General features: G+C 53.5%; 1 protein-coding gene across 1 annotated transcript; it reads left to right on the plus strand.

Annotated features, from left to right (window-relative positions):
- The first annotated feature begins 2,651 nt into the window (after positions 1–2,651).
- Positions 2,652–25,829, plus strand: LOC128830169 (short transient receptor potential channel 2-like). The gene is made up of 13 exons (XM_054015938.1): positions 2,652–2,666; positions 7,433–8,125; positions 9,521–9,727; positions 10,187–10,351; positions 11,270–11,444; positions 13,730–13,930; positions 15,054–15,216; positions 19,618–19,710; positions 20,348–20,540; positions 21,561–21,688; positions 24,162–24,231; positions 24,554–24,686; positions 25,444–25,829. Exons 1-13 carry the CDS (start codon positions 2,652–2,654, stop codon positions 25,827–25,829), a joined length of 2,622 nt encoding a protein of 873 aa, XP_053871913.1.
- Positions 25,830–26,896: the final 1,067 nt, after the last annotated feature.

Consider the following 26,896-nt stretch of genomic DNA (forward strand, 5'->3'; position numbering starts at 1 on the left):
AGAGAGGAGAGAAGGAAGCATTGAGAGACGTTCATCCTACACTGCGAAGCTGACGCGGTTCAGGCATGGCTGATTAGTGCTGATATTTAGCAGAGCTAAAGCATTGTGTCTCTTGTCCTGTCCCATGCTAAGCCAATCCATGTTAGGACCTAGCTGGCCCCCAGACGTTTAAGAGCCTTGCTTTACCTAACAGACTAGTTTTGAAAGATCTGGGGAGCACTGGGAGCTGCAGGGTCCTGCTAGGGCATCGGCAGCTGTGTCTCTGTTAGTGCAGTCGGTCTCCAAGCAGGGATGCTTTTTGTCAGCTCTTGGCCAGTCCACGGCTCTAAGATTCCAGAGGCTAAACTAAGAGAACCAAGCACCTCTTGGATTTCTGAGCAATTGCTTCACATCTGTCAGCTGTTCTTTGGCATCAATCCAACCACGATCAAATTTCCAGATGATGCAAAATCAGGGGATGGGAGCAAACGTGCAGGTGGCCGGAACCCAAACTAAAGTGATCTGGAGAGATCAGAGCAGAAGGGTCTGCAGGCAGCGAGGGGACACTTGATCCTAGTAAGAATAAAGTCCTTCAATCAGGAAGGAGCTCACTGGGCCATTAATACTGATTTTCAATAAGTCTTGGAGCACTGGGGAAGTTCTAGGGGACTGCAAGAAAGCTAATGTTGGACCAATATTTAAAAAGGGTAAATGGGATGACCTGGGTAATTATAGGCCTGTCAGCCTGACATCAGTCCTGGGAAAGAGAATGGAGCAGCTGATATGGGACTCAATTAATAAAGAATTAAAGGAGGGTAATGTAATGAATGCCTATCAAATGGGTGTATGGACAATAGATTTTAAACTAACTTGATATCTTTTTTTTTTAATGAGATTGCAAATTTGGTTGATAAAGGTAATATAGTGTTAGGCGTTTGACATGGTACTTCATGACATTTTGATTGAAAATTAGAGTGCTATAAAATGAACTTGGCCCACATTAAATGGATTAATAGTTGGCTAGCTGCTAGGTCTGAAAATGTAATTGTAAATGGGGACTCATCGAACGGGTGTGTTCCTACTGGAAGCCCACAGGTATTGGTTCTTGGCCCTATGCGATTTAAGATTTTTATCGATGACCTAGAAGAAAACATAAAATCATCACTGATAAAATTGCAGATGACCCACAAATTGGAGGCAAGGTACATAATGAAGAGGACAGGTCACTCATACAGAGATATCTGGATCGCTTGGTAAACTGGGCACAAGCAAACAATCTGCGTTTTAATAAAGCTAAATGTAAACGTCTCCATTTAGAAAGAAAGCATGCAGGCTGTACTTCCAGGCTGAGGGACGCTATCCTGGGAAGCAGGGACTCTGAAAAAGATTTGGGGGTCATAGTGGATAATCAGCTGAACATGAGGTCCCAGTGCGATGCTGTGGCCTGAAAGACTAATGCAATCACTGGGATGTATTACCAGGGGAATCTCGAGTAGGAGAAGAGAGGTTATTTTACTTCTGGTGCGAGCACTGCTGGAATCCTGTGTCTGGTTCTGGGGCCCACAATTCAAGAAGAATGATACATTGGAGAGGGTGCAGAGAAGAGCCACGAGAATGATTAAAGGATTAGAAAACCTGCCTGATAGTGATAGACTCAAGGAGCCCAGTCTGTTTAGCTCAACAAAGAGAAGGTTAAGGGGTGACTTGATCACGATCTATAAGTACCTATGTGGGGAACAAATATTGAATAATGGGCCCCTCACTCTGGCAGCAGCCTAAGGTCTAACATGATCCAATGGCTGGAAGTGGAAGCTAGACAAATTCAGACCGAAAATAAGACGTGAATTTTTAACAGTAAAAGTAATTAACCATTGGAACAATTTACCCAGGGTCCTGGTGGATTCTCCATCACTGACGATTTTTAAATCAATAGTGGTGGTTTTTCTAAAAGCTCTGCTCTAGGAATTATTGCGAGGCAATTTTCTGGCCTGTGCTATCCAGGTTGCAGGCAAGGTGATCACACTGATCCTATCAGGTCTTGGAATCTGAGATAAACCCGGATACCGAATGTGAGGGATGTACCCCAGCAGCCAAACCCATCCTCTTCATGCTCTCCGGAGAGGCCTGTTGGATCTAAGCAAGTTCATTTGCTGCAGGGAAAGGATTAGGGTGTGAAAAGGGGAGAGAGAGAGAGACTGACAGAGGAAAGAAAAACAACCAGAGGAAAACACCTGTAGTTTCCCCGCAGCAGCGTGGGAGGGCGGTTGCTGAGTTGCTGCTGTCCTCGTTAATTTCGCCCTCTGTGTGCCTGGAGCGGCCCTGCTCTCTGGGGAAGGGGCAGGTGGGTCCTGCTGCTCTTACCTGGTCATGCCTATGCCAGGGACAAACAAGACTTCATCTTGTCCTGGAGGGTGAACGGAGGGAGGAAATAAGACACCAGCTGCTGCCCAGGTGGAGGGAGAAGGGCTGGAATTGGAGCTGCCTGGGCTGAGCCGTGGCCCAGTTTGGGACTTCATCTTGTGGATGTGAATGGCCTTGGGCAATGGCTCTGAGCCAAAGCTTCTCCCACTGGTGACCAGGGCCCTGAGCATCCTCCAGCCCTGTCTCCAGCTGGCTGCTTCTAGGCAAGGAGCGACCGGCACAGCGGAGTGATCTGCTGACCAGGGCTGGCCATGGAGAGCGTCATGGTGAGTAACAGAGTTCTCTTTGGAGTAACAGCCCTGCCATGGTGAGACCCTCCTTGCTTGCCCTGTACCAGCGTTGGGCCCACACGGTGCCCCGTGAGGTAATGCTCCGAGGAGGAGCAGAGAAAATTGGTAGGAAGGTTGAACAGCATGGTGCTGGCCACTTAAGACAGGGGCTGCTCCTCAGAGAGAGGGTCCTTGGGTCAGGTCTCACCCGGTCTATGGCATGTGGATGGCACACGGAGATCACGCGCTAAGGGGCTTCTCAGCCACTGTGATCTTCAGAGTGCTTTGTGAGAGGCCCTCTCCTGGGTCCCTCTGCTTTCCCCACAACCCCACAGCTGGCTGTAGAGCTCCGTGAAGGGCTCCATGGAGCGGCCAGTGACCTATGAAATGGAGCAGGAGAACCCTGGGGCGAAGAGTTGGTAAAAGCTGATGGTCTGTTCAGAGCTGCGCAGGGAGGGCACGCAGGAGAGTTGGAAAAGCATTGGAAAGCACAAAGCAATCTGTCAGACTGGGCATGAGGGGAATGCAGTTGGCTGGGCAGCCAGGATCACCTCTCCTCCCCATTATATCCTGGGTTCCCCTGCTCTGCTCTCTCACCTTCCCCGGGGGTTCATTTAAAGAAGCGTGCTTGGGCATTTAAAAGATGGAGTGGGGCAAGAGAGAGGCATGGATGATTCCGGGATGGGCGATGGTTTCTGCACCAAGTCTGAGACTGCACGGGACCAAGCCATCATTGGAGTTGCAGCAGGCGTGGTCTGGCCCCTCAAATCCCTGGCTTGAATCATATCACAGCTGGCTCAGCCCTGTTGGGGGAGGGATAGCTCAGTGGTTTGAGCATTGGCCTGCTAAACCCAGGGTTGTGAGTTCAACCCTTGAGGGGGGCCATTTAGGGATCTGGGGTGAAAATCTGTCTGGGGATTGGTCCTGCTTTGAGCAGGGGGTTGGACTAGATGACGACCTGAGGTCCTTTCCAACCCTGATATTCTATGATTCATCCTTCCAAGGGGCTGCAGAGATACTGACTTCCAGGCAGTGTGTGGCTGGTTCCGCCTGGGTTTTAAGGACCCAGGGGGAGGGAGGTACAGTCCGTTGATCTGGGAGCTAGGAACTCCTGCCTTCTAATCCCATCTCTGCTGCTATATCATTTGCCTCTCTTGCACCTCAATCTCCACATCTCTAAAATGGGGCCAATGAACTAATGTCCAGGCCTGGGGTGAATTTTAAGGATTTGATATTGGTAACATGCTTTGAATTCATGCTTGTAAGTGGTGGGGATTTGCTCGGGAACCCTTATCCAAAATATCCCCCACCTCCTAATGCACACAGTTGTACTGTGCTCTGCTCAGCTGCTTCCCTCCACCCCAGAGGTGGCTGCATTTTAGTGGTGCTGTATGTTACACATTGAGGTGCTTTGGAGTCCATCTGGACAGGAGCATCTAGAAATATAAAATGAATATGTTGTCCTGTGTATTTAGTTACTGTTAATAACCCAACCTCGGAGGTGAAAATATTAATCAGTCACACTCGAAAGAAGCGGAGGACACTGCAGAAGTTCTGGGGTTAACAGGAAAGCTACTTCTCTCTCTCTCTCTGTTTGTGCAACAGGTAATGATGCAACAGCTTAGCCATCTGAGCAGCTGCCCCCTTGAACATGGGACATTCTTTTTGCAATCCCAGACTGTTCCTCTGTCCTTCCCCACAGACCTGCTTCTATGTCATTTGCAAGTGACTGAGATCAGGTATACTGAGGTTCTGGACGGTGAGAAGTCTATGGAGGGCTGGTCTGATGAGATGGCTCGTGCCACTGTAGGCAATCTTGACAGGTTTCAGAGTAGCAGCCGTGTTAGTCTGTATCCACAAAAAGAACAGGAGTACTTGTGGCACCTTAGAGACTAACAAATTTATTGGAGCATAAGCTTTCGTGGACTACAGCCCACTTCTTCGGATGCATACAGAGTGGAATAAATATTGTAGGCAATCTGTGACTGCTAGTAGCAAATGTCCCCAGCGGTTGCTGATGGGATGCTATACGGGGAGGGCTCTGAGTTACTACAGAGAATTCTTTCCCTGGTGTCTGGCTGGTGAGTCTTGCCCACATGCTCAGGGTCTAACTGATCCCCCTATTTGGGGTCAGGAAGGAATTTCCCCCAGGTCAGATTGGCAGAGACCCTGGAGGGGGTTTCACCTTCCTCTGCAGCGTGGGGCATGGGTCACTTGCTGGTTTGAATTAGTGTAAATGGTGGATTGTCTGTAACTTGAAGTCTTTAAACCATGATTTGAGGATGTCAGTGACTCAGCCAGAGGTTCGGGGTCTATTCCAGGAGTGGGTGGGTGAGGTTCTGTGGCCTGTGATGTGCAGGAGGTCAGACTAGATGATCATGCTGGTTCCTTCTGGCCTTAAAGGCTGCGTTAATTACAGTGATCTCCCCATGCCACATTTCTGTGTAGTGCTACTATAGCCCATTTGGATCTCTGACATTCTCTGAGTTTAATTCCCCCCTTTTTACAGATGGGAAAACTGAGGCACAGAGCAGGGACGTGACTTGCCCCACAACACCTAGTGAGTCAATTGCAGAGCCGGGAACTGAACCTAGCTCTCCTGACTTCTCCGATCTCTGAGATCACTTAGCCAATGTGACAGGCTGAATTATTCTCCAGCCAGAGCTCCTTTGCAACTAGTTCCTTGCAAATGGTCGAGTACCAAGCTGAGTTGGTTGGTTCCAAGTGGGTGCTGAAGTCACATGGCATTGTTTCTCTTGCCTGATTGGATGAGCATCACTCTCACAATCAGGTGCCTGGTGCAGATAGTCCCGTGGAATTCACTCCTTCACCTCTTCTGTTCCTTGTATGTATTTTTAGGATGTGAGCACGACAGGGATTTAGATATGAACCAAATGATACAGCCTGCTCCCATCCTGCCAGCAGGGTTTGAACCTCAGAATACCAGTGCCACAGCACAGCCCCCCTACCACTTGAGCTAAAGGAGTGACTCCATTTGCTGGCAGTGGTGGTAGGTTGTTATCTTTCAGGTGAACCAGCCTCTAGAGGGGCTGTACCCAACTCTGCCACTATGAATGCTCTCTGAACTGTTCTCCCCACCGCAGGCTGTTGCTGTATCTGGCAGGGCTCTTCTGAGCAGCTGTTCCTGAGCCTGGCACCCAGCCCCCACCTTGTTTTTTGTTCTTTAAAGAGCATCACTGGCTGGTTTCCAGCCCCATTTGGCTCTAATGCCATCGAGGTGCTGTGAAATATCCAAGCTGTGAATTCAATCAGGCATGCTTAATGAAGCCTGTGAGCTAATTAGCCAGCAGGTAATTAGTCAGTGCCACCACGTTTCTCCCCAGGCAGGGTGCGTTAGGTTAAGCAGGAAGCCTGGAAGGGGAGGATGAATGGAAAGAGGGGTTCCCAGCCAGCAGCAGGTCTCTCTCATCCCCCCTTCCAACATACTTCTGCTTCCCGCCACTACTGCTGCTCGGTGGCTAGAGTGGCAGCGAGGAACCGAGGGGGTGAGGCTGGGTCTGAAAAGAGCTGCTGGATCCGAAATGAGAGAGCGCGGTGGGTGAGGAGGTGGCCTGGGACAGCCTGGCTAGCTGGAGGAATTTCAGTTCCCTGACTCGGGTTCTGATATCTTGTGTGCAAGGCCCTGGACAGGGGTTTGCCTCGGCTGCAGACTCCGGGGGCAAGACCTCGTGCACGTCCCTTAATCTCTCTCCCCATCTGTAAAGGGGAAGAATAAAACTTCAGCTTCCTCTCTCTGTCTTGTCCCTTTAAGCTGTAAACTCTTGGATGCAGGGACTGGCTGTGGGTATGTATAGCACCTAGCGGGGGCGGATCTCACCGGGGGCCTCTTAGCACTGAGGTAAAAAACAACAACAATCCAATGGTGGCAAGGGCTGACGGTATGGGGGACAGAAGGGAAAGTTCAAGCCAGCCCAGTCTCCCCCCGCCAGCAGCAGCCCGGCCCTCCTAAATGGGAAAGAACCAGTGGGCGCCAGAAGCTCCAGCCCATATCCTTGAGCCGAATTCATGGTTGGGTCGCTCTAACCAAGTGACAGCCACAGGGAGGGGCTGGGTTCTGCTCTCGGGTACGTCCCTGGAGTAATTCCACAGACCTCAATGGAACGACTTTGGCTTTGCTCCAGCATAACTGAGAGCCAGATATATCCAGGTTACCTCGGTTTGCAAGTTCTCCAGGCATAGCCGCCCTGCAGACCTCAGGATGCTACTAGCTACTCCTAGGAGGGACGAGATCTGATGGCGAAATCGGGACTGAGATTCAGGACGTCTGGGCTCCTCTCTGGGAGGAAAAGTGCTCTAGTGGCTAGAGCAGGAGGTGGAATTCAGAACGCCTGGGTGCAGCTGGCCACGCTCCAGGGATTTGGGTTCACCGGGGATTTGGGTTTTTGTTCCAATTTGGAATGAAAGCAAATTTCCTGAAATTTCCTGGCAAACTGGAGATCCCTAAAAATGCCATTTCCAAACCCCCACACTACGGCGTTTGTGAAAGACTCATGTGAAATTGACTGTCTGTGACTGCTATTGCCTAACACGCGTGAAACTGGGGAGAGCATCAATTTTGCTCAGCAGAAAGGAGCCTGCCATTCTCAGGCAGCCCAATCCCCAGCTCTAGCCAGGGCTCCAGCAGCTTGTGGGCTCCTTTCCAAGGAGCTGGTGCTGTGAGCCTGCCAGCGGCAGAGCCCTGGCTCCAGGTGGGGGTTACATAGAGGCATGCCCACCACTATGCCACTCTCTGCCCTTCGCAGCATCCCAGCTGGAGGGAGATAGTCAACAAGAAGCTGAAGTTCCCCAGCGAGCTCCTCGACGCCATCCAGGAGGGGGACCTGTTGCGGGTGCAGCAGCTGCTGCAGGGAAGCGACGGGATCCTGCAGCAGCAGGCCGACAGTGAGGACCGTGCGTGGCGGGAAGCCCTCAACCTGGCCATCCGCATGGGCGGTGGGGAGATCACTGGGACCCTGCTGCGCTACGTCAAGTTCAACTTCCGCCAGATCCATGAGGCCCTGCTGGTCGCCGTGGACACCAACCAGCCCCAGGTGGTGAAGCTGCTGCTGGACCGGCTGGACCAGGAAAAGAGCATCAAGATGGACATCAAGTCCTTCTCCTTGGCCTTCTTCGACCGCTCCATTGACAACGCCCGCTTTGCCCCCGGCGTGACGCCGCTCACCCTGGCCTGCGAGAAGGACCTCTACGAGATCGTAGACATGCTGGTGCAGAAAGGCCACGCCATCCCCCGGCCCCACAAGATCTCCTGCACCTGCCTGGAGTGCAGCAACGGCCGCAAGTACGACCTGCTCAAGTTTTCCCTCTTCCGCATCAACACCTACAAGGGCATCGCCAGCCGGGCCTACCTCTCCATCGCCAGTGAGGATGCCATGCTGACCGCCTTCAAGCTCAGCCGGGAGCTGCAGCGCCTCTCCTGCAAGGAGCCGGAGTTCAAGGTGAGGCTCTCTGTGGTCTCCATGCCGAGGCTGGGGTCTCGGTTCCACTCTCCGTCCATCCTTGTTCTGCGGGTAGCCGTGGTTCTGTGCTCAGAATACAGGGTTCCATCTCCCCTGGGGTGATGGGTCTGCAGGACCCAGGGAGCGAAGAGAGGCAGGTGCAACATGCTAGATTTCAGTGGAGTTACACCTGCTTCTACCAGCTCTGAATTTGGACCCTGGGGGTTTAACCCAGTCATCGTCCCTCCCCAGTGTGAGCCAGGGGGAGGGGAAGGGGGAGAACGAATTTTGCCTCCCCCGTAGGTGCGCAGGACTCCGCTGCGGTGCCTCCTGCTGGTCATCTCGGGAATTAGCTGTTCCAGTCTCTGGAGCGCCCTCTGCAGGCCGGTGTCCCGCTGCCGCTGGCCCCCGTGTCCCTCCCAGGACCCGGTGCCCCTTTACCCTGGGGCTGCCCTCTGGCAATACCCCCACCAGTCTTTATGGGTCTCCCCTCTCTGGGAAACCCCCAACCCTCTATCTCCACCTTGCTTCAGTCTGGGCTACTGCCAGTCATCACCAAGCCCCTGGTCCCTGGGGCAGACTACAGTGTAAAAGCCACTCATCATAGGCAAGGGGGTTCGAACCTGCTGCCTTCCTCTGCCTCCCAGTGTCTCTATGGGGCCTTGGACCAGGCCCTGCAGCCTGGGGAGTTGCCAACCTGGAGCTCCCCTGTTCCTCTGGCTCTCCCCAGCCCTGCCTCACTCCCAGTACCCTTTCTGCAGGCAGCCAGGCCCTGCTCTCTCCCTGCCTGGAGAGAGACTCCTCTTGGGCCTCCGGCTCACAGCCTTTTTATACAGGCCAGCTGGGCCTGATTGGGGTGTGGCCCAGCTGCGGCTGCTTCCCCAATCAGCCCAGCTTTTCCCCTGCCACAGCCCTCTCCCAGGGCTGTTTTAAGCCCTTCAGGGCAGGAGTGGGGTAACCACCCCGCTACACCCCTGATTCCACTCCAGGGAGATGTTCAAACATGTGCATCCTGGAACCCACGGGAGCCGAATCCTCTATTGAACCTGGCTGAGATATTTGCCGCTCTCCCACCCTGCAGCAGGGAGTTCCATGGGTTAATTGTACATATGTAAATTTGCAGCCCTCTCATTCTGAGCACCCCTTGTTGCCCTGTTATGAGAGGGGCCCCACAGAAATGACCCCTCTTGACTACGGTCATACAGTCATAGAAATGTAGGCCTGGAAGGGAGCTTGAGAGGTCAGCAAGTCCAACCCCCTGCGCAAATAAAGGAGGCAAAGCCGTGACCGACCAGAGACAAAGAGCACAAGGAAAACCCTTGCAGCAGTAGAAGGTGATGGGACCTGTGCTCAGGTACTGTCCCCTTGCCCCACCCACCTGTTCCCCTCCTGCAGCCAGAGTACCTCAGCCTGGAGCTCCTGAGTCAGGAGTTTGCCTTTGAGCTGCTGGGGATGTGCCGTAACCAGAGCGAGGTGACTGCCGTGCTGAACGACCTGGGGGACAGCGAGGAGGAGGAGGAGGAGCTGGACAGCCAGGCCTTCGAGGAGGGCATCCCCAACCTCGCCCGGCTCCGGCTGGCCGTCAACTACAACCAGAAGAAGGTGAGTCCAGGGAGGAGACTGGGAGGCTTTGGCATCCCTAGGCGGCGCTCAGCACTGAGCCAATACCTCAGCATAAGACTAGGGGGTGCCACAGGCACGGTCTTTCAGATGAGATGTCACTAACAATCCCTGGGAGTCAGGGTGTGAACCCCGGAGTCCTGGTTCCAGGGTGCACCATTCCTCTCTAAATTCCCCCTCGGATATCACTTGGATGTGGGATCATCCTTCACCCCATGCCCATAGCCCTTGTGCAGTGCAGCTATGCAGCGGCTAAACCATGTGCCACCCAAGAGGTGGCTGCATGTCACTGGTAGGTCAGGGCTCCTTAGAAACAGTGCCCTTGTACGGCTTTGTGACCTTTTGGGCTGAACGGGCTGGGGCAACAGAAAGCTACCGGTGGCTATAAATATTTTTGTTCCGAACCGCCTGACCTCCTCCCCTCTTGTCCTTCTGGATCAGTTTGTTGCCCATCCCATCTGCCAACAAGTGCTCTCGTCCATCTGGTGCGGGAACCTGTCGGGCTGGCGCGGGAGCAACACGCTCTGGAAGTTCTTTGTCTCCTGTTCCATCTTCCTGACCATGCCCCTCCTGTGCCTGGTGTACTGGATTGCCCCGAAGTCACGGGTGAGCAGCCTGCCAGGCCACGATGGGACCCAACAAGGGGGCAGATTCTCCCACATCTGCTACTGCAGGGTTCTTGCACCTCCTTCTGGTGCAGCTGGTGCTGGGCCCTCAGAGACCGGAGACTAGCTAGAGAGACCTCGGGTCTCATCCGAGCTGGCAATCCCTACGTGCCCATGGAAACTTGATTGCAATTCTGCTGATTTCTCTCCCTAGAACTGAGCCAACAGTGTGGGGGTGGGAATTATCCACCCATATCCCATGAATTTGAACTCCACCATATCTTTGCCCCTTCTGAGTTCATTCTCCATTGTTCCAGCACTTCAGATTTGCTGCTGCTGCAAATGCTCACGTAGGGGTAGTTTTATGCTTAAATATTCCCCCTTGCTCAACTGTATGTTGCATATTGGGCCCCAATCTGCTCGGGGAGATCCTTGCACAACACACTGGCTAAGAGTGTGTCATGGCCTCCACTAGCGTCTGCTTCACTGTAGGGTAACAGCCTACTATTGCTGTCTGCTAATAGAGTCCCTCTGTTAGCTCTACGTGGTGGTGCTGATGACCCAAGGAGAGGGGGTCACTGCGTCTGTGCAGCCCCCCTCAGTGAGTTCAATGGGTCCCTGTGGAGGCCAGGATGAGCATGGGGCTGTGGGTCTCTGCCCTCCGGAGGGGGAATTGGCAGCTGTGGGACTCTTTGCAGCCCTAAGGCGTGCCGCTGCCTGTGTACAGAATATCAGGGTTGGAAGGGACCTCAGGAGGTCATCTAGTCCAACCTCCTGCTCAAAGCAGGACCAATCCCCAACTATTTTTTTGCCCCAGATTCCTAAATGGCCCCCTCAAGGATTGAACTCACAACCCTGGGTTTAGCAGGCCAATGCTCAAACCACTGAGCTATCCCTCCCCCCATCCATCCCTGGGCAGGTTGGCAAAATGCTGAAGATCCCAGTGATCAAGTTCCTCCTCCACTCGGCCTCGTATCTCTGGTTTCTGATCTTTCTGCTGGTGGAGTCCTTGTTCCTGGAGCACAAGCATCACATCTTCTTGGGACGCAATCAGACCGTGTGGAAGAACTCCCTGCACATGGTCTGGGTGGCCGGTAGGTCGCGGGAAGAGCTGCCAGCCAGAGTCCAGCCGTCCCTGTCGCCTGGCAGGGAGGGGCGTTGGCAGGGGACTACATAAGCACAGGATTCAAGGAGAAGCAGGTGGCTGCTGCTGTCTCAAGTAGGATGCCTAGGCCCTGTGTCAACTGTCTGCACCCCAGGGAATCCCACCCTCTGGGCACAGTCCCCACTGCCCCCCAATCCCTCTGGGCACAGCCCCCCTGCCTCCCCCAATCCCTCTGGGCACAGCCCCCCGCCTCTGAATCCCTCTGGGAACAGCCCCCCCATCTCTCTGGGCGCAGCCCCCCTGCCTCTGAATCCCTCTGGGAGACAGTCCCCCCCCATCCCTCTGGGCGCAGCCCCCCTGCCTCTGAATCCCTCTGGGCGCCACCCCCCTACCCCCCAATCCCTCTGGGCACAGCAGCCCCCCTGACCTCTGAATTCCTCTGGGAACAGCCCCCCATCTCTCTGGGCGCAGCCCCCCTGCCTCTGAATCCCTCTGGGCACAGTCCCCCCCCATCCCTCTGGGCACAGCCCCCCTGACCTCTGAATCCCTCTGGGAACAGCCCCCCCATCTCTCTGGGCGCAGCCCCCCTGCCTCTGAATCCCTCTGGGCACAGTCCCCCCCCATCCCTCTGGGCACAGCCCCCCTGCCTCTGAATCCCTCTGGGAACAGCCCCCCCCCATCTCTCTGGGCGCCACCCCCTACCCCCCCAATCCCTCTGGGCGCAGCACCTCTGATCTCCGAATCCCTCTGGGAACAGCCCCCCCATCTCTCTGGGCACACCCCCCCTGCCTTCCTAAATCCCTCTGGGCGCAGCCCCTCCACCTCTGAATCCCCTCTGGGCACAGTCTCCCCCCCCCCCCCCCGCAATCCCAATGCGTAGCAACGGGGGCCGGGTCGAGAGGCCTGAAGGGGGTGTTCCATCTCCAGGGCTGATTGAATTCTTGCCGCCTCTGCTGAGACGGCCAGCACGGGGCCTGGTGGCGGTTCCTAGAGGGGCATGTGCCCGTCTGGAGCTGGACCAAGACTTCACTGCCCGCGCTGAAGCCAGCACAGAGGCAGAAGCTGTTAATAATCTGCAGTCCCAAATCCAGCTTCGACGTAGACAGGAGGTTTCAGGGCAGACAGACGTGGGGAGAGAAATTAGCCTCCAGCAGGCAACACTGTCTGACCATGCCGGGCCCCAGGGCTCTGGGGAAGAGAGAACAGCTGGGTGGAGCTGGCTCTTCAGGAGTGAGTTGGGTGATGGTTTTCCTGGCTCTGGTACGATGCGATAATCAATTAGCTCCGAGGGGAGCCGCACTCTCCCATTGGAATCGGCTGAGCTGAGCCCCTAGGGTCGGACTCCTCCCGTGAGCACCAGCAGCGATCGCCTGCTGCAGGCTCCGTGCTCTCGGGGTTGTTTCTGTTTAAGCCCGGTGCCCACGGGGCTGCTGGATGCAGGCGGTGGAAGGGGATCCCGAGAAGAGCAGCGATGGGGATGAAAGGGCTGGAGGCCCCGATCCGTGGGGAAGGGGTAAGAGAACTAAGGGCCGGATGCTGCATCAATTGCAGTCAATGGTGAAACCTGCCCCATGGGGGCAAGGCTGGGCGCTGGGTCAGTCTAGGGCCTGCAGATCTCTCCAGGGTGTGAATCCCCAGGGGGCGGGGAGAGAATTTAGGGGGGCATATGGGGGTATCGCTAGGAGTCGTTGTGACTTTTTTGGCAGAAGGCCACAGCTGCTATCAGGACCCCGCTGTGCCGGGTGCTGTACGAACACCCTGCATGGGGGAGCTGATGGGGCAGAGAGGCAAGGCAGACAAGAGGGGGAAGAAGGACGGATGAAGGTATCTAAAAGGGTGTCATAAGGAGGAGGGAGAAAACTTGTTCACCTTAGCCTCTAAGGATAGAACAAGAAGCAATGGGTTTAAACTGCAGCAAGGGAGGTCTAGGTTGGACATTAGGAAAAAGTTCCTAACTGTCAGGGTGGTTAAACACTGGAACAAATTGCCTAGGGAGGTTGTGGAATCTCCATCTCTGGAGATATTGCAGAGTAGGTTAGATAAATGTCTATCAGGGATGGTCTAGACAGTTTTTGGACCTGCCAGGAGGGCAGGGGACTGGACTCGATGACCTCTCGAGGTCCCTTCCAGTCCTAGAATCTATGAATCTATGATTCCCCCCACCCCCCGATTTGCAGAGGGGGAAGCTCTGCCCAGAGGCTGAATCCAACCCGCCCCCAGGGGAGGTGTCAGCCCGAGGGGGCTTGGTGCTCATGCTTCGCCCCGCCCCGGCAGGCTTCTTCTGGTACGAGTGCAAGGAGGTGTGGATCGAGGGGCTGCACAGCTACCTCCTGGATTTGTGGAACTGCCTGGACATCGTCATCCTCAGCCTGTACCTGGCCTCGTTCACACTGCGGGTGCTGGTCGCCGGGAGGGGCCACCTGCACTGCCTGGACGCCCCTTCCTCGCCGGAGTGCTACTACTTCACCAGAGCCGGTGAGCAGCCACGCTCGGGACGCCCCGGCTTTGATCTCGGCCTCCTTCCGTCCCTTCCAGCCGCTGGCCTGGCCCCGCTCCTCCCGCTCGGCGTGTCTAGTGCTACACGTTCATCCCCAGAATGGGTCCTGCATGGCCCCACCCTGCCCCACTGATGGGCCTCGGCCTTGCCCTGCAGAGACACCTCTCTCCGGGGGAGAGGAGCGCTCTCTGGCCTATTTGCTCCTTGGCCTCTTACCAACAAGGAGGCCTGTCAGTGCTGGCAGGGACAGTGGCTTTGTGACCAGCTTTGGATAATTTCCCCAGCCCCCCTGAGCCGTCCCATCCCCTCTGCACACCCTACTTTGAAAGATTTCCCTTTCCAGCTCACGGCTGGACCTTTTCCTCCCTCCGGAGCCTTCCAGACCCCATGGAGCACGTTCAGCTGCAAGTCACTGGCTGGATGTGAAGGGATCAGTAGGTGAGAGTCTCTGGCCTGTGGTAGCTGGGTGATCAGACTCGGATCTCTCTGGCCTCACAAGCTGGGAATCCGTCAATTCCCTGCCCAAGCGGAGCTCTGAGAACACATCACCTCCCCGTATTTACTGATGTTAGCAGAGAAGCAACATTAATGAAAGAAAACATGACCGTTATAATACAGGAAATTAAAATACCGGCCGCTCAAATGAACCAGGAAATTCTCCCCTGCCACCATCAGGTGTCAGTGTCAGGCTGTTCTGTAGGGAGTGAATTTGTAGTGTTCTGGTTGTGGGAATCCGGCATAAAGTGGTAAGAGCCGGGCCTTGGTAGTTGTGATTGTTTCTTGTTGGCGAAGCACTGATGGAGGAGGGGGGGTTGAGGAGCCTGCCCTGGGGGCAGCGTTTGCTTTTTGGGAGCTAACTGGAGCATGGCTGTGACTCTGGAGTGACAATTATAGGCACTTTTATATGGCAAGTCTGTGTCATTATCCTCATTTGACCGATGGGGAAACCGAGGCGCGGGACAGGGACTCACTCAGCAGGCCAGTGACGGAGCCAGGAATAGCCCTCAGTCCCAGCGCCCTATCCAGTAGGCCACACGACGAAGGCCTCCCCGCCCCCGCTTTCCGGCCCTGCGTCTCTGAGGTTCCTCTCCCCGTGTGCAGGACGGCACGAGTGGCAGCCCGAAGACCCCCAGTTCGTCGCCGAGGTGCTGTTTGCGGTGACCAGCATGCTGAGCTTCACCCGCCTGGCCTACATCCTCCCCGCCCATGAGTCCCTGGGCACCCTGCAGATCTCCATCGGGAAGATGATCGACGACATGATCCGGTAGGGGCTGAATCCCTTCTACCCTCCCCCCCACCTTGGGGAATGAGCTGCTGGGCAGCCTGAGGGGCTGGCACCCCGTATTATCCACTGGCAGCTACCTTGCATGTTGCCCCATGTTGCCCTGGCAGGATGCCTTAGCCCCATCCCTGTGGATCCACGTCCATGGCTTGGTCTAGACTTAGGTTGCCGTAGCTACATCAGAGCCAGGGTGTGAAAAAACTACCCCCCTGACCGAGACCCCTGTGCCAGCCTACCCCCAGGCACAAGTCCTGCTAGGTCCAGGGAAGAACGCTCGGGGCGGCAGTGTTCCTACGGTGAGGGAAAACCCCTTCCGTGGCTGACAGCCTCATCTCACGATGGGGTTATGCAGGCAGAGCCGCGGTGGCGTAGGGGTCTAACTTAGCTGTTCCCACTCGAGAGAGATCTTGGAGTCATTGTGAACAGTTCTCTGAAAACATCCGCTCAGTGCGCGGCGGCAGTCAAAAACGCAAACAGAATGTTGGGAATCGTTAAGAAAGGGATAGATAATAGGACAGAAAATATCATAGTATCACTATATAAATTAGGGCTGTCAGTCAATCACAGTTAAATCACGCGATTAACTCAAAAAACTTAATCGTGATTAAAAAACTTAATTGCGATTAATCGCACAGTTAAACAATAGAATACCGATTGAAATTTATTAGGTTTCAGAGTAGCCGTGTTAGTCTGTATCCACAAAAAGAACAGGAGTCCTTGTGCACCTTAGAGACTAACAAATTCATTTGAGCATAAGCTTTCGTGGGCTACAGCCCACTTCATCAGATGCATAGAATGGAACATATAGTAAGATATATATACATACAGAGAACATGAAAAGGTGGAAGTACGCATACCAACTGTAAGAGGCCAATCAATTGAGATGAGCTATCATCAGCAGGAGGGAAAAACAAACAAACAAACAAAAAAACCCCCACCTTTGAAGCGATAATCGAGATGACCCATAGAAGGTGTGAGGATACTTAACATGGGGAAATAGATTCAATTAGTGTAATGACCCAACCATTCCCAGTCTCTGTTCAAACCTAAGTTAATTGTATCTAATTTGCATATTAATTCAAGTTCAGCAGTCTCTCTTTGGAGTCTGTTTTTGAAGTTTTTTTGTTGCAAAATTGCCACCGTCAAATCTGTCACTGAGTGGTTAGAGAGGTTGAAGTGTTCTCCCACTGGTTTTTGAATGTTATGATTCCTGATGTCAGATTTGTGACCATTTATTCTTTTGCGCAGAGACTGTCCGGTTTGGCCAATGTACATGGCAGAGGGGCATTGCTGGCACATGATGGCATATATCACATTGGTAGATGTGCAGGTGAACGAGCCCCTGATGGTGTGGCTGATGTGATTAGGTCCTATGATGATGTCACTTGAATAGATATGTGGACAGAGTTGGCATCGGGCTTTGTTGCAAGGATAGGTTCCTGGGTTAGTGTTTATGTTGTATGGTGTACGGTTGCTGGTGAGTATTTGCTTCAGGTTGGGGGGGTTGTCTGTAAGCAAGGACTCGTCTGTCTCCCAAGATCTGTGAGAGTGAGGGATCATCTTTCAGGATAGGTTGTAGATCTTTGATAGTGCGCTGGAATGGTTTTAGTTGGGGGCTGAAGGTGACGGCTAGTGGCGTTCTGTTATTTTCTTTATTGGGCTTGTCTTGTAGTAGGTGACTTCTGGGTACTCTTCTGGCTTGACAGATTGACAGAGCCAGTATCCTCACACCTTCTATGGGTCATCTTGACTATCACTTCAAAGGTTTTGTTTTTTTTTCTCCTGCTGATGATAGCTCATCTCAATTGATTGGCCTCTTAGAGTTGGTAGGGCTACTCCCACCTTTTCATGTTCTCTGTATGTATAAATATCTTCTTTCTGTGTGTTCCATTCTATGCATCCGAAGAAGTGGGCTGTAGCCCACAAAAGCTTATGCTCAAATAAATTTGTTAGCCTCTAGGTGCCACAAGTACTCCTGTTCTTTTTGAAATTTATTAAATATTTGTGAATGTTTTTCTACATTTGCAAATATATCGATTTCAATTACAACACAGAATACAAAATGTACACTGCTCACTTTATATTATTTTTTATTACAAATATTTGCACTATGAAAAACAAAAGAAATAGTATTTTTCAATTCACCTCATACGAGTACTGTCATGCAATCTCTTTATCGTGAAAGTGCAAGTTACAAATGTAGGGTTTTTTGTTAAATAACTGCACTCAAAAACAAACCAAGGTAAAACTTAAGAGCCTACAAGTCCACTCAGTCCTACTTCTTGTTCAGTCAATCGCTCAGATAAACAAGTTTGTTTACATTTGCAGAAGATAATGCTGCCTGCTTCTTTTACATTGTTTTATTTTTGAATGCAGGTTTTTTTTGTACATAATTCTACATTTGTAAGTTCAACTGTTCTGATAAAGAGATTGCACTACAGTACTTGTATTAGGTGAATTGAAAAATACTATTTCTTTTGTTTATTACAGTGCAAATATTTGCAATAAAAATAAATATAAAGTGAACACTGTACACTTTGTATTCTGTGTTATAATTGAAATCAATATATTTGAAAATGTAGAAAACATCCAAAATATTTAAATAAATGGTATTCTATTATTGTTTAACTGAGCAATTAATAGCATGATTAATTGCGATTTATTTTTTTAATTGCTTGACAGCCCTAATATAAATCCATGGTACACCCACATCTTGAATACTGCGTGCAGATGTGGTCACCCCATCTTAAAAAAACAATATTGGAATTGGAAATGGTTCAGAAAGGGGCAACAAAAATGATGGGGGGTGTGGAACAGCTGCCGTATGAGGAGAGATTAATAAGACTGGGACTTTTCGGCTTGGAAAAAGAGGACTAGGGGGTGGGATATGATAGCAGTCTATAAAATTATGACTGGTGTGGAGAAAGTAAATAAGGAAGTGTTATTTACTCCTCCTTATAACACAAGAACTAGGGGTCACCACATGAAATTAATAGGCAGCACGTTTAAAACAAATAGAAGGAAGTATTTCTTCACACAACGCAGTCAACCTTTGGAACTCCTTGCCAGAGGATGTTGTTGTTAGTATATAGGTCTGTTTGTTAGCCGGGGATAGAATTTTGGGTTTGACTTTTTGATACTCTTAAACTAAAATGTGTAAACAAGGGACAAAGACACTGTGGTGTTACTTCTGCCTAGTCAGCTGGATTTGTTAGTACAACGGGAACAGATACGAGCAGTTAAAGTGTTACTTGAGAGCACACTTTAAGATTGCCTCAACCCCTATCTCAAGACAAAGTCAAGCAACCAGTTGGGAGGGGCAAAGGGGTTTTGGGGCAGGGAGGTATAAAACACTAGAAGACCAAAGAAATGCCCACCCCTGACCACAGCACAACCTCACTCCTTACCCCTCCCATGGGATACAAAAGGGGTGGGACGAAGACCCCAGACCCAAAATGGAACATGACCCTAAGTTGCAAGGGGTGGGACTGTGGGTGTGCATTGCAGGTATAGTTGGAAGGAGGAGGTGGGAACAGGGGAATGGGGAACGGGAAATGAGAATGGGAATGGGGCAAATGGGAACCGGAGACACAGACAAGGTTCTCTGGCATCAGAGCTTGGAAGGAGGACACTGGGTAAATGCTCTGCGGTGTCAGAGCTGGGAAGGAGGACACTGGGTAAATGCTCTGTGGTGTCAGAGCTGGGAAGGGGGACACGGGGTAAATGCTCTGCGGTGTCAGAGCTGGGAACAGAACACTGGGGAACAGACTCTGCCGGTGTGTAGAGCTGTGGACATGTTTGCTTGGAACTAACCCCAATAAACATCACATTGCCTACACTTCGGACTTCTGGTCTTCTGCTTTCTGTCTGCGTGACAAGAACCAGGGGAGGGGGTGAAGGGAAAGCCCTCTAACAATTGTGAAGGCCCAGACTATAACAGGGTTCAAAAAAGAACTAGATAAATTCATGGAGGATAGGTCCATCAATGGCTATTAGCCAGGATGGGCAGGGATGGTGTCCCTAGCCTCTGTTTGCCAGAAGCTGGGAATAGGTGGCAGGGGATGATCACTTGATGATGACCTGTTCTGGTCACTCCCTCTGGGGCACCTGGCATTGGCCACTGTCCGAAGACAGGACACTGGGCTAGAATAGGGCCGTTCTTATATATGCTGGCACAGTCTCTATATAGTGTCAATGTACCAAAGGAGGAGAGGGGTAATTGGCTGGCTGAGACTGTGCCAGTGCTGGGGGGAGGCAGTGGTGGGTTTGTGCGCTGGGCACATCTCCACTTTGAACAGGGCTTATCAGACTAGGGTCCTCCAGGTCAGGCCCCGCGACTCCCTGCCTCTCTGATCTCCTCTCTGCGCTTCCCCCCCGCCACAGGTTCATGTTCATCCTCATGATCGTTCTCACCGCGTTCCTGTGCGGACTCAACAACACCTACGTTTACTACCAGGAGTCCCAGCGGCTGGGGAAGTACGTCCTTGCGCCAACCAGGGCTCTCCCAGGGCCTCCCGGCTCAGGGCAGGGCTGAGCTGGGCCCGATGCTTTGCGTAGCGATGCCTGAGGCTGAGAGAAAGGGTCAAAGGCCCCTGCCTGATCCAGGCAATCCCTGGCCTCTGGGCACATGCCAGCGACGTGAACAGGGGTTGTAGCGTGAGCGGGGAGCCGAGGGGCAGCACTTTGGGGTGCTCTGCGGATGGAGCCTGTGGTGGAATTGGGAGGCCTGTGGGGAGAATGAAAGGAGCTGAAAACAGCGATGAGGACTCCGAGGGGATGTGATCAAGTGTTTGGGATGTCCGGGCACTTCAGGAGGGAGCGGCGTTGCGTGGGGTGCTGGTGGGGATTTAACGAGGAATAATGGGGTGAAAATATAGGTTGCAAACCTTGCTAGGGGCCCAGGTGGGTGTTGGCAGGTGCTTCCTGAAGGGTCCTGTAGGAGTCAGGACTCGCCCAGGAAGATCTAGTGGACCCACAGGCCAATCCTGCCTCACCTGGGGAGTGGCTGCTGCTGTCAGTGGGGTCAGGATCGGGGCTGTCTCACACACTTGTTAAGGTGTGGCGCGCCCGGCTTGTAACCAGGCCCCGCTCTTTGCCGCCCCCTCTCTGTCAGCTTCAACGAGACGTTCCAGTTCCTGTTCTGGACCATGTTCGGGATGGAGGAGTACAGTGTGGTGGACATGCCCCAGTACGGCCTGGCGGAGTTCGTGGGGCGGGCGCTCTACGGGATCTTCACCATCGTCATGGTCATCGTCCTTCTCAACATGCTCATTGCCATGATCACCAACTCCTTCCAGAAAATCGAGGTGAGGGCTGCTGGGAGCCCCGCTGGAGTGCCGCTGGGCCCCAGGCCCTTCCCTGGAGCAGAGTGACCCCGTGGTGAATGGGTCTCCTCTTCCGCAGCTTCTCTTCTCCCTGGCACTCCCTGCCCTGTTAAAATAGCCAACAATTCACTCTGCTTCCCCTAAATCTCCCTCCTTCGTCCTCCCCCAAGCCCTCATCAAAATACAATCCCTGTTGTTTGTCGTATTGCTGTGCGCTGTCGAGAGGGCTGGGGTGCCCCACCCCAGAAGTGGCTGCATTTAATCCTGTTGTGTATAGTATTGCTGTGCCCTGTCTGGTGCCCCACCCCAGAAGTGGCTGCATATCTCCCTCACACATGCACTGGGGACCCTTCGTGTACAAGGGTGAAATTCACCTCTGTGCAGCAGGTCAGTACGAGTCCCTCTACTGACGACCCTGCACTGGGCACAGCTCTTGCAGGACAGCCAGTTTCCCCACTGGGCCTAGCATGTGTCCTTTGGCATGAGAGTACTTTCCTGTCACCGTCACCGAGTAAGCCCAATCCTGCCCAGCCCGGTTGCAGAACAATGGCTGGCGCATGCTGGGGAAGGGTCCCTGGGTGCATCCTTAAGCGGATCAGGCCCCACCCACCAGCTGGGGGTGCCCAGGTGTTGCACCAGCTAGCGCCATACCCGTGATCTCGATGAGTTTCGCAGCCAGTGCCCAGGAACCGAGCCGGCTCCGTCCCAGAGCCTCAGCCCCACAGCTCTCCCCGGTGATAGAATTGTCCCTCTCCCCTGCATGTGCCGATGCCGTTCAAAACCATTTCACCCGTTATATGGCACCAAAGTGCGGGGGGAGGGGGCAGGTCGTGAGACCCCAGCTGGCCATGCTCTGAGGGAATGGGGGCAACCGTGGGGTTTCTAGAGGGCGGGTGGGACGATCACAAACGGCCTCAAAGGTCTCTGATGACCGCCCAACGCAGGAGGCGGGATTGGTCCCAGCGTAGATCACAACCTGCTTCCCCTCCCTTTGCTTTGCAGGACGATGCGGACGTGGAGTGGAAGTTTGCCCGCTCCAAACTCTACCTGTCCTACTTCAGGGAGGGCCTGACGCTGCCTGTGCCGTTTAACGTCATTCCCACACCGAAGTCCCTCTTCTACTCAGTCAGGTGATGTCGGCTCCGCAGCCCGCACCATGCGCATTGGCAACAAGTCACCCTAGTACATGAGCACCTCAGAGATGTTAGTCAGCTCAGCCTCACAAGCCAGGATAATCCCCATTGTAAGGGTGGGAAACTGAGGCACAAAGTAACTTGACCAAGGTCACACAGGAAGTCTATGTCGGAGTAGGGAATTGACTCCACATCTTTTGAGTCCTCATCCAGGGCCTTAGCCACCAGGCCATCCAGCCACTGGCCTTTCCCAGCCTGGGGATCAGCTACTTTGCAAAGCAAATCACCGGGAGGGAGGGATAGCTCAGTGGTTTGAGCATTGGCCTGCTAAACCCAGGGTTGTGAGTTCAATCCTTGAGGGGGCCATTTAGGGAATGGGGGTAAAAATCTGTCTGGGGATTGGTCCTGCTTTGAGCAGGGGGTGGGACTAGATGACCTCCTGAGGTCCCTTCCAACCCTGATATTCTATGACTTCTGAGCCAAGCTGGCTGAACTGGTTTTGTTCAAATCTATTTTCAACCCAAAATACCCTTTTTTCAACTATGAAAAGTTGTGAGGAAAATGTTACGGTGGGTTATTTTTTTTAGAAGTTTTTCAGATTTTTTTTTTTTTTTACCAAAAAAACTCTGAAAACCAGAAAACTGAAAATGTTTTTTTTTTTTTTTTTTGCTGACTGGCTTTTCCCTGTTTCTCTCCCTTTCCCCTCATTTCAGTGGCAAAAAGGTGGGGGAAAAGAGTGAAAAAAGTTAAAAAAATTGGAACATTTGGAAAGTTTTCATGAACCATTTCAAGTAAATAATTGTTTTTCTTCGGAAATGTTTCTCCAAACGTACCTAGCCGTTTGTCGACCAGTTCTCCTGAGGAGACCGAGACAGGTTTGGAGAAGGGAACTAATGCAGGGAATGCTGGAGTGTTCCACAAAGGAAAAGTTGCTCCCTTGGTGCAGCAGTTTAAAGAAGATGATTAATATATTACTAGATTTGAAGGCCAGAAGGGATCATTAGATCATCTAGTCTGACACCGGTGGGGCAGTTTCTCTTGACCTTTTTGATACCCGGGACCGGCTTGCTGCTGTGTGTCAGGGAAATCTCAGGGACTGGAGCCTGGGCACGGACCGGTCGTTGACACTGCTGTATGGCATAGGGCAGAGGCTTTAGAATCATAGAAGATTAGGGTTGGAAGAGACCTTAGGAGGTCATTTAGTCCAACCCCCTGCTCAAAGCAGGGCCAATCCCCAACTAAATCATCCCAGCCAGGGCTTTGTCAAGCTGGGCCTTAAAAACCTCTAAGGAAGGAGATTCCACCACCTCCCTAGGTAACCCATTCCAGGGCTTCAACACCCTCCTAGTGAAATAGTGTTTCCTAATATCCAACCTACACCTCCCGCACTGCAACTTGAGACCATTGCACTGTTAAACATTTGGGCCTTATTGCTACTTTGATTTGACCCTGTCTGTCTGTGCTCTAGAGAGTGTGCCGGTTCTGTCCCCACGCAGCCAGAGGGGAAAGCGTTGGCTGCATCGATAACGGAAAACACTGCTGCCACCCACTGACTCTTGCCTACGTTAGAGACACAGAGTAGGGCTGCCACCTGTCCGAGTTTTACCTGGCCAATCCAGTTTTGGGCTTCTGGGTCCGGGTGCCGTTTAGGGTTGCTAGGTGCTCGGTGGAAAGTCCGCTCCAAAAGGGGACCTGGCAACCCTAAATGGCACCGAACCAAAAGTCTGGTTACCGCAGGATGAGGGGAGGCACCAGATTGTTAACCCGTGCCAACCCTTGCTCAGCTGGGGCCGCCTCCTACCTGCAGGCAGCTCCTTGAGATGATTCAGTGATTGTCTCGGATGTGAGGGGGTGGGAGAGGAGTGAGCGATGGGGCGGGGCCTTGGGGGAAGAGGCGGGGCAGGGGTGGGACCTTGGGGGAAGAGGTGGAGAAGAGGTGAGGCATCAAGGGATGAGGTGGGCAGGGCCTTGGGGGGAAGAGGCGGGGCAGGGCCTCGTGGGGGGCTGGTTACCACCAGTTAGAAAGGTGGCAACCCTAATACAGAGGCAGTGGCTAAAAGGCTCCTATTTGCAGCCCAGCGCCCAGCACTCTCGCTGAGAAGATCCCTGTGGAGTGCAGCGTGTCCCCCTGGGCTCTGGCTCTCAGGGCGTGTTGGCTGCAGTGCAGCGGGGGCTAGCAGACCGTCTCAGATCTGCGGCTTGGTAGCTGTCAAGGTTAAAACTTAGGGGATAAAATCTCTTCTGAAGGGTGATGGGCCTGAACTTGAATCCTGGAACAGTTCGGATCTGAACATGGTGCCTGGGGATCATCTCTCCATTGGGCCAGAACCAGAAACCGGCTCCAGACTCCCCCCCCGATTTTGGATCCCTTTAGATCTGGATTCAGATTTGAACGTAACGTCCCCAGGGCTGGCTGTACTTGAGTGACACCCCTCTCCCCCAATAACACATGTCCTTCTGCATTCCCCAGGGGCATCGTCAGGTTCGTTTGCTGCTCCAAACCCAAGAGGCAACAGGATTACCCCCCAATTCCCACCATCGTAAGTTCCCTGTCTGTCTGTCTGTCTGCAGACCGAGCCCTGGGGAAAGCTACCTTGGCAGTGAGACTGCTTTATCCTCAGGCTTGTGCTCCCCTGGAGTCCGTTGCAAACAACTTCTTTTCCAGTCGTGTCCTGGGATATCTAGGGGACAGGGGCTTCCCAGAATTCCATCTGCCTGACTAGATCCTGTCTGGGTGAATTTCACCCACACGGACTGTAAAATGGCTGCATGAAGAGGGTGAGCGAGCCCCCTGGCGCCAGGTAAATGCTAAGCCGTGCTGGTACCTGGCACCCGCATAACCCTGTTTCCCACCCTCTTCAGGCTAACGCCATCCTGGAGGACGTTGGCCTGGGCGGGGAGAGCCGCCGTTCCTATCGGCTGCAGGTCGTCAAGGCTCTGGTGCAGCGCTACATCGACACGGCCAGGCGGGAGTTTGAGGAGAGCAGGAGGAAAGGTAACCCTGGCACTGCGTGGGGTCTTGGGCACTGGGGAACCTCAGGGCCTCCTGTTCGCTGCCTGTGGCACGTCTAGCTGAGTTTGCTGTGGGCTGGGATACTCTGGTCTCATTCGGTTGCTGGGCTTAACGTCTGGCTGGTGGCCTGTGATCTACGGCAGCTCACACTGGATGCTCTAGGGTCCTTTCCGGCCTTAAATTCTGTGACTCTAACTGGCAGCTCTGGAAAGCCCCCTCCTCCCTAGCAAACAAGGAGGGCCTGACTGGGACTCCATAATACAGGGGGGAGGGGAGGGGAGGGGAGGGAAGGAGAAATAGAGGGAAGAAGGGGGCAGGATGAGGGTCAGGAAGAAGCAGGTGTCACACCCCGTCAAAGTGTGGGCCACATCCCCGTCTAGTGGCCATTTCCCAGAAGGATAACGGCCTACTACTGCTGCCATTCAGTGGAGTTACTCCTTTAGCTCAGGCAGTAATGGTCTGTGCTACGCTGCAGAAGGTCCATGCGGATGCCCCATGTGGTAGAAGGACAGTGGCACCTGGAAGTTGGAGCCCAACGTGGCCACGCTGCTCGCCCACCCCAAGAACCGGCTCCACACGTGGGTGTGTCTAAGGGCAGAGATGGGGATCCTCGAATCTCATGAATGCTCTTGAGCCCTAAGAGAGGTGATGGTTACCAGTGGGCTGCTGTGGGCGCAAGGCAGGCTGGCTCTCCCCATAGCCCTGCCCTCACCTGGCCGTGCCTGCGCTTTGTTTGCAGACCTGGGGAATCGTATCACCGAGCTGAACAAGTCAGTGTCGCGCCTGCACACGGAGGTGAAGCGTCTGCATCACAGCCTGCCCGCCCACCCTGCTCCCGCCAGCCCTCTGGATGGGGCCAGCGTGCTGCACAGATACATCCTTCGGGTCCAGGACAACTTCCAGAACTTCAGCCAGGCCGCGGGCAGCTCCGGCCCGGGCTCCCCCGCCCAGGTGATGGTGCATCAGGATGGGGCTGCTGGGAACAACCCCCAGCCCTACCCCAAGGCGCTCTCCCTTGGCCCCCAGCACGCGATGTCTCCTGGGGACGGCGCCGGGGAAGGACACCAAGCAGTAGAGCCGAGTTCCCATCCAGCAGAGGAAGCCAACTCCGGCCCCAGCCTCTAGTGGCTCAGGGCAGCGTTTCCACGGCGATGCAGAGCCAAGCAATAATAGCAACGCTCGTCACGTCTAGGGCAGCCAAAGGATCCCAAAGCACGTCGTATGCTGCTCCTGCTGGCTTGTGCCCCACCCCAAGCAAGCAGGGAGCTCGCTGCCTCTCCCACACGGGGTCGGGGGCTGACGGCCCAGTCAGGCTCTCTGTCCAGGGGCAGCTGCTTTGATAGAGAGCAGTGTCTGAGTAGCGGAGCTCCCCGCCCAGTCATTAGGCAGATGGGCTGTAGCACCAGCTGGGTTTCTTTTGCTTTGATTCAATGTTTATGTCAAGTCCTTGGGTGTTACAGACTGGGCCCCTGCAACTTAAATATAAAACCCCGGAGAAAATACGTCCAATCACTGTGCCCACCACTGACATGCTTCCCCCTCTGGGGCGCCACGAGGCAGCTGATTGACAGCGATTGTTTGATCCGAGGGCTGCCTGGGTCACGGTGGAAAGAGAGGGAGAGCAGGGGCCAGGAGATCTATTTGAAGTGTGTCTGAGCAGGGGGCTGGCCCAGTGGCACAGGACTAGCACAAGGCACTGTCATGCTGGGGATCCTGCCTCAGGGCCAGGCTGGGAGTGCTGCAGGGTGCTCGGAGCGGGGGTTGACTCGTCCTCTAGGGCCCAGCTCCATGTGATGCTGGAGTGGGACAGACAGGCTGCGCAGTGAGCTATGTGCAGCCATTGTATAGACTGTCCCATGTATCCATCTGGGACGGAAATCAAGGGGACTCCTAGAGACAGCGAAGCCAGTCCCTGCCTTCCTGGCCTGCCAGCTGAGGTCTTGCTCATAGTCTGTTGTAGGTGCAATTCTGCGATCAGGAGGTAGCCAGTTAATGAACCCAGGCAGCTGCAGCCTGGAAGTGTGGTTCTGCTCTGATACGTGACTGGCCGTGTGTGTTGGGGGGGAGGGGATCCATGCTTGTTGTGGCTCAATGACTCCTGCTCAAACCGTTCCATTTGCGATAAGAAGAATATTTTGCTTTGGGTTTTTTTCTCCCCTCCTCTAATCACCAGCTCCACAAATTCCCACTGC

The sequence above is a fragment of the Malaclemys terrapin genome, chromosome 1 (assembly GCF_027887155.1).
Source record: "Malaclemys terrapin pileata isolate rMalTer1 chromosome 1, rMalTer1.hap1, whole genome shotgun sequence".
NCBI lineage: Eukaryota > Metazoa > Chordata > Testudines > Emydidae > Malaclemys > Malaclemys terrapin.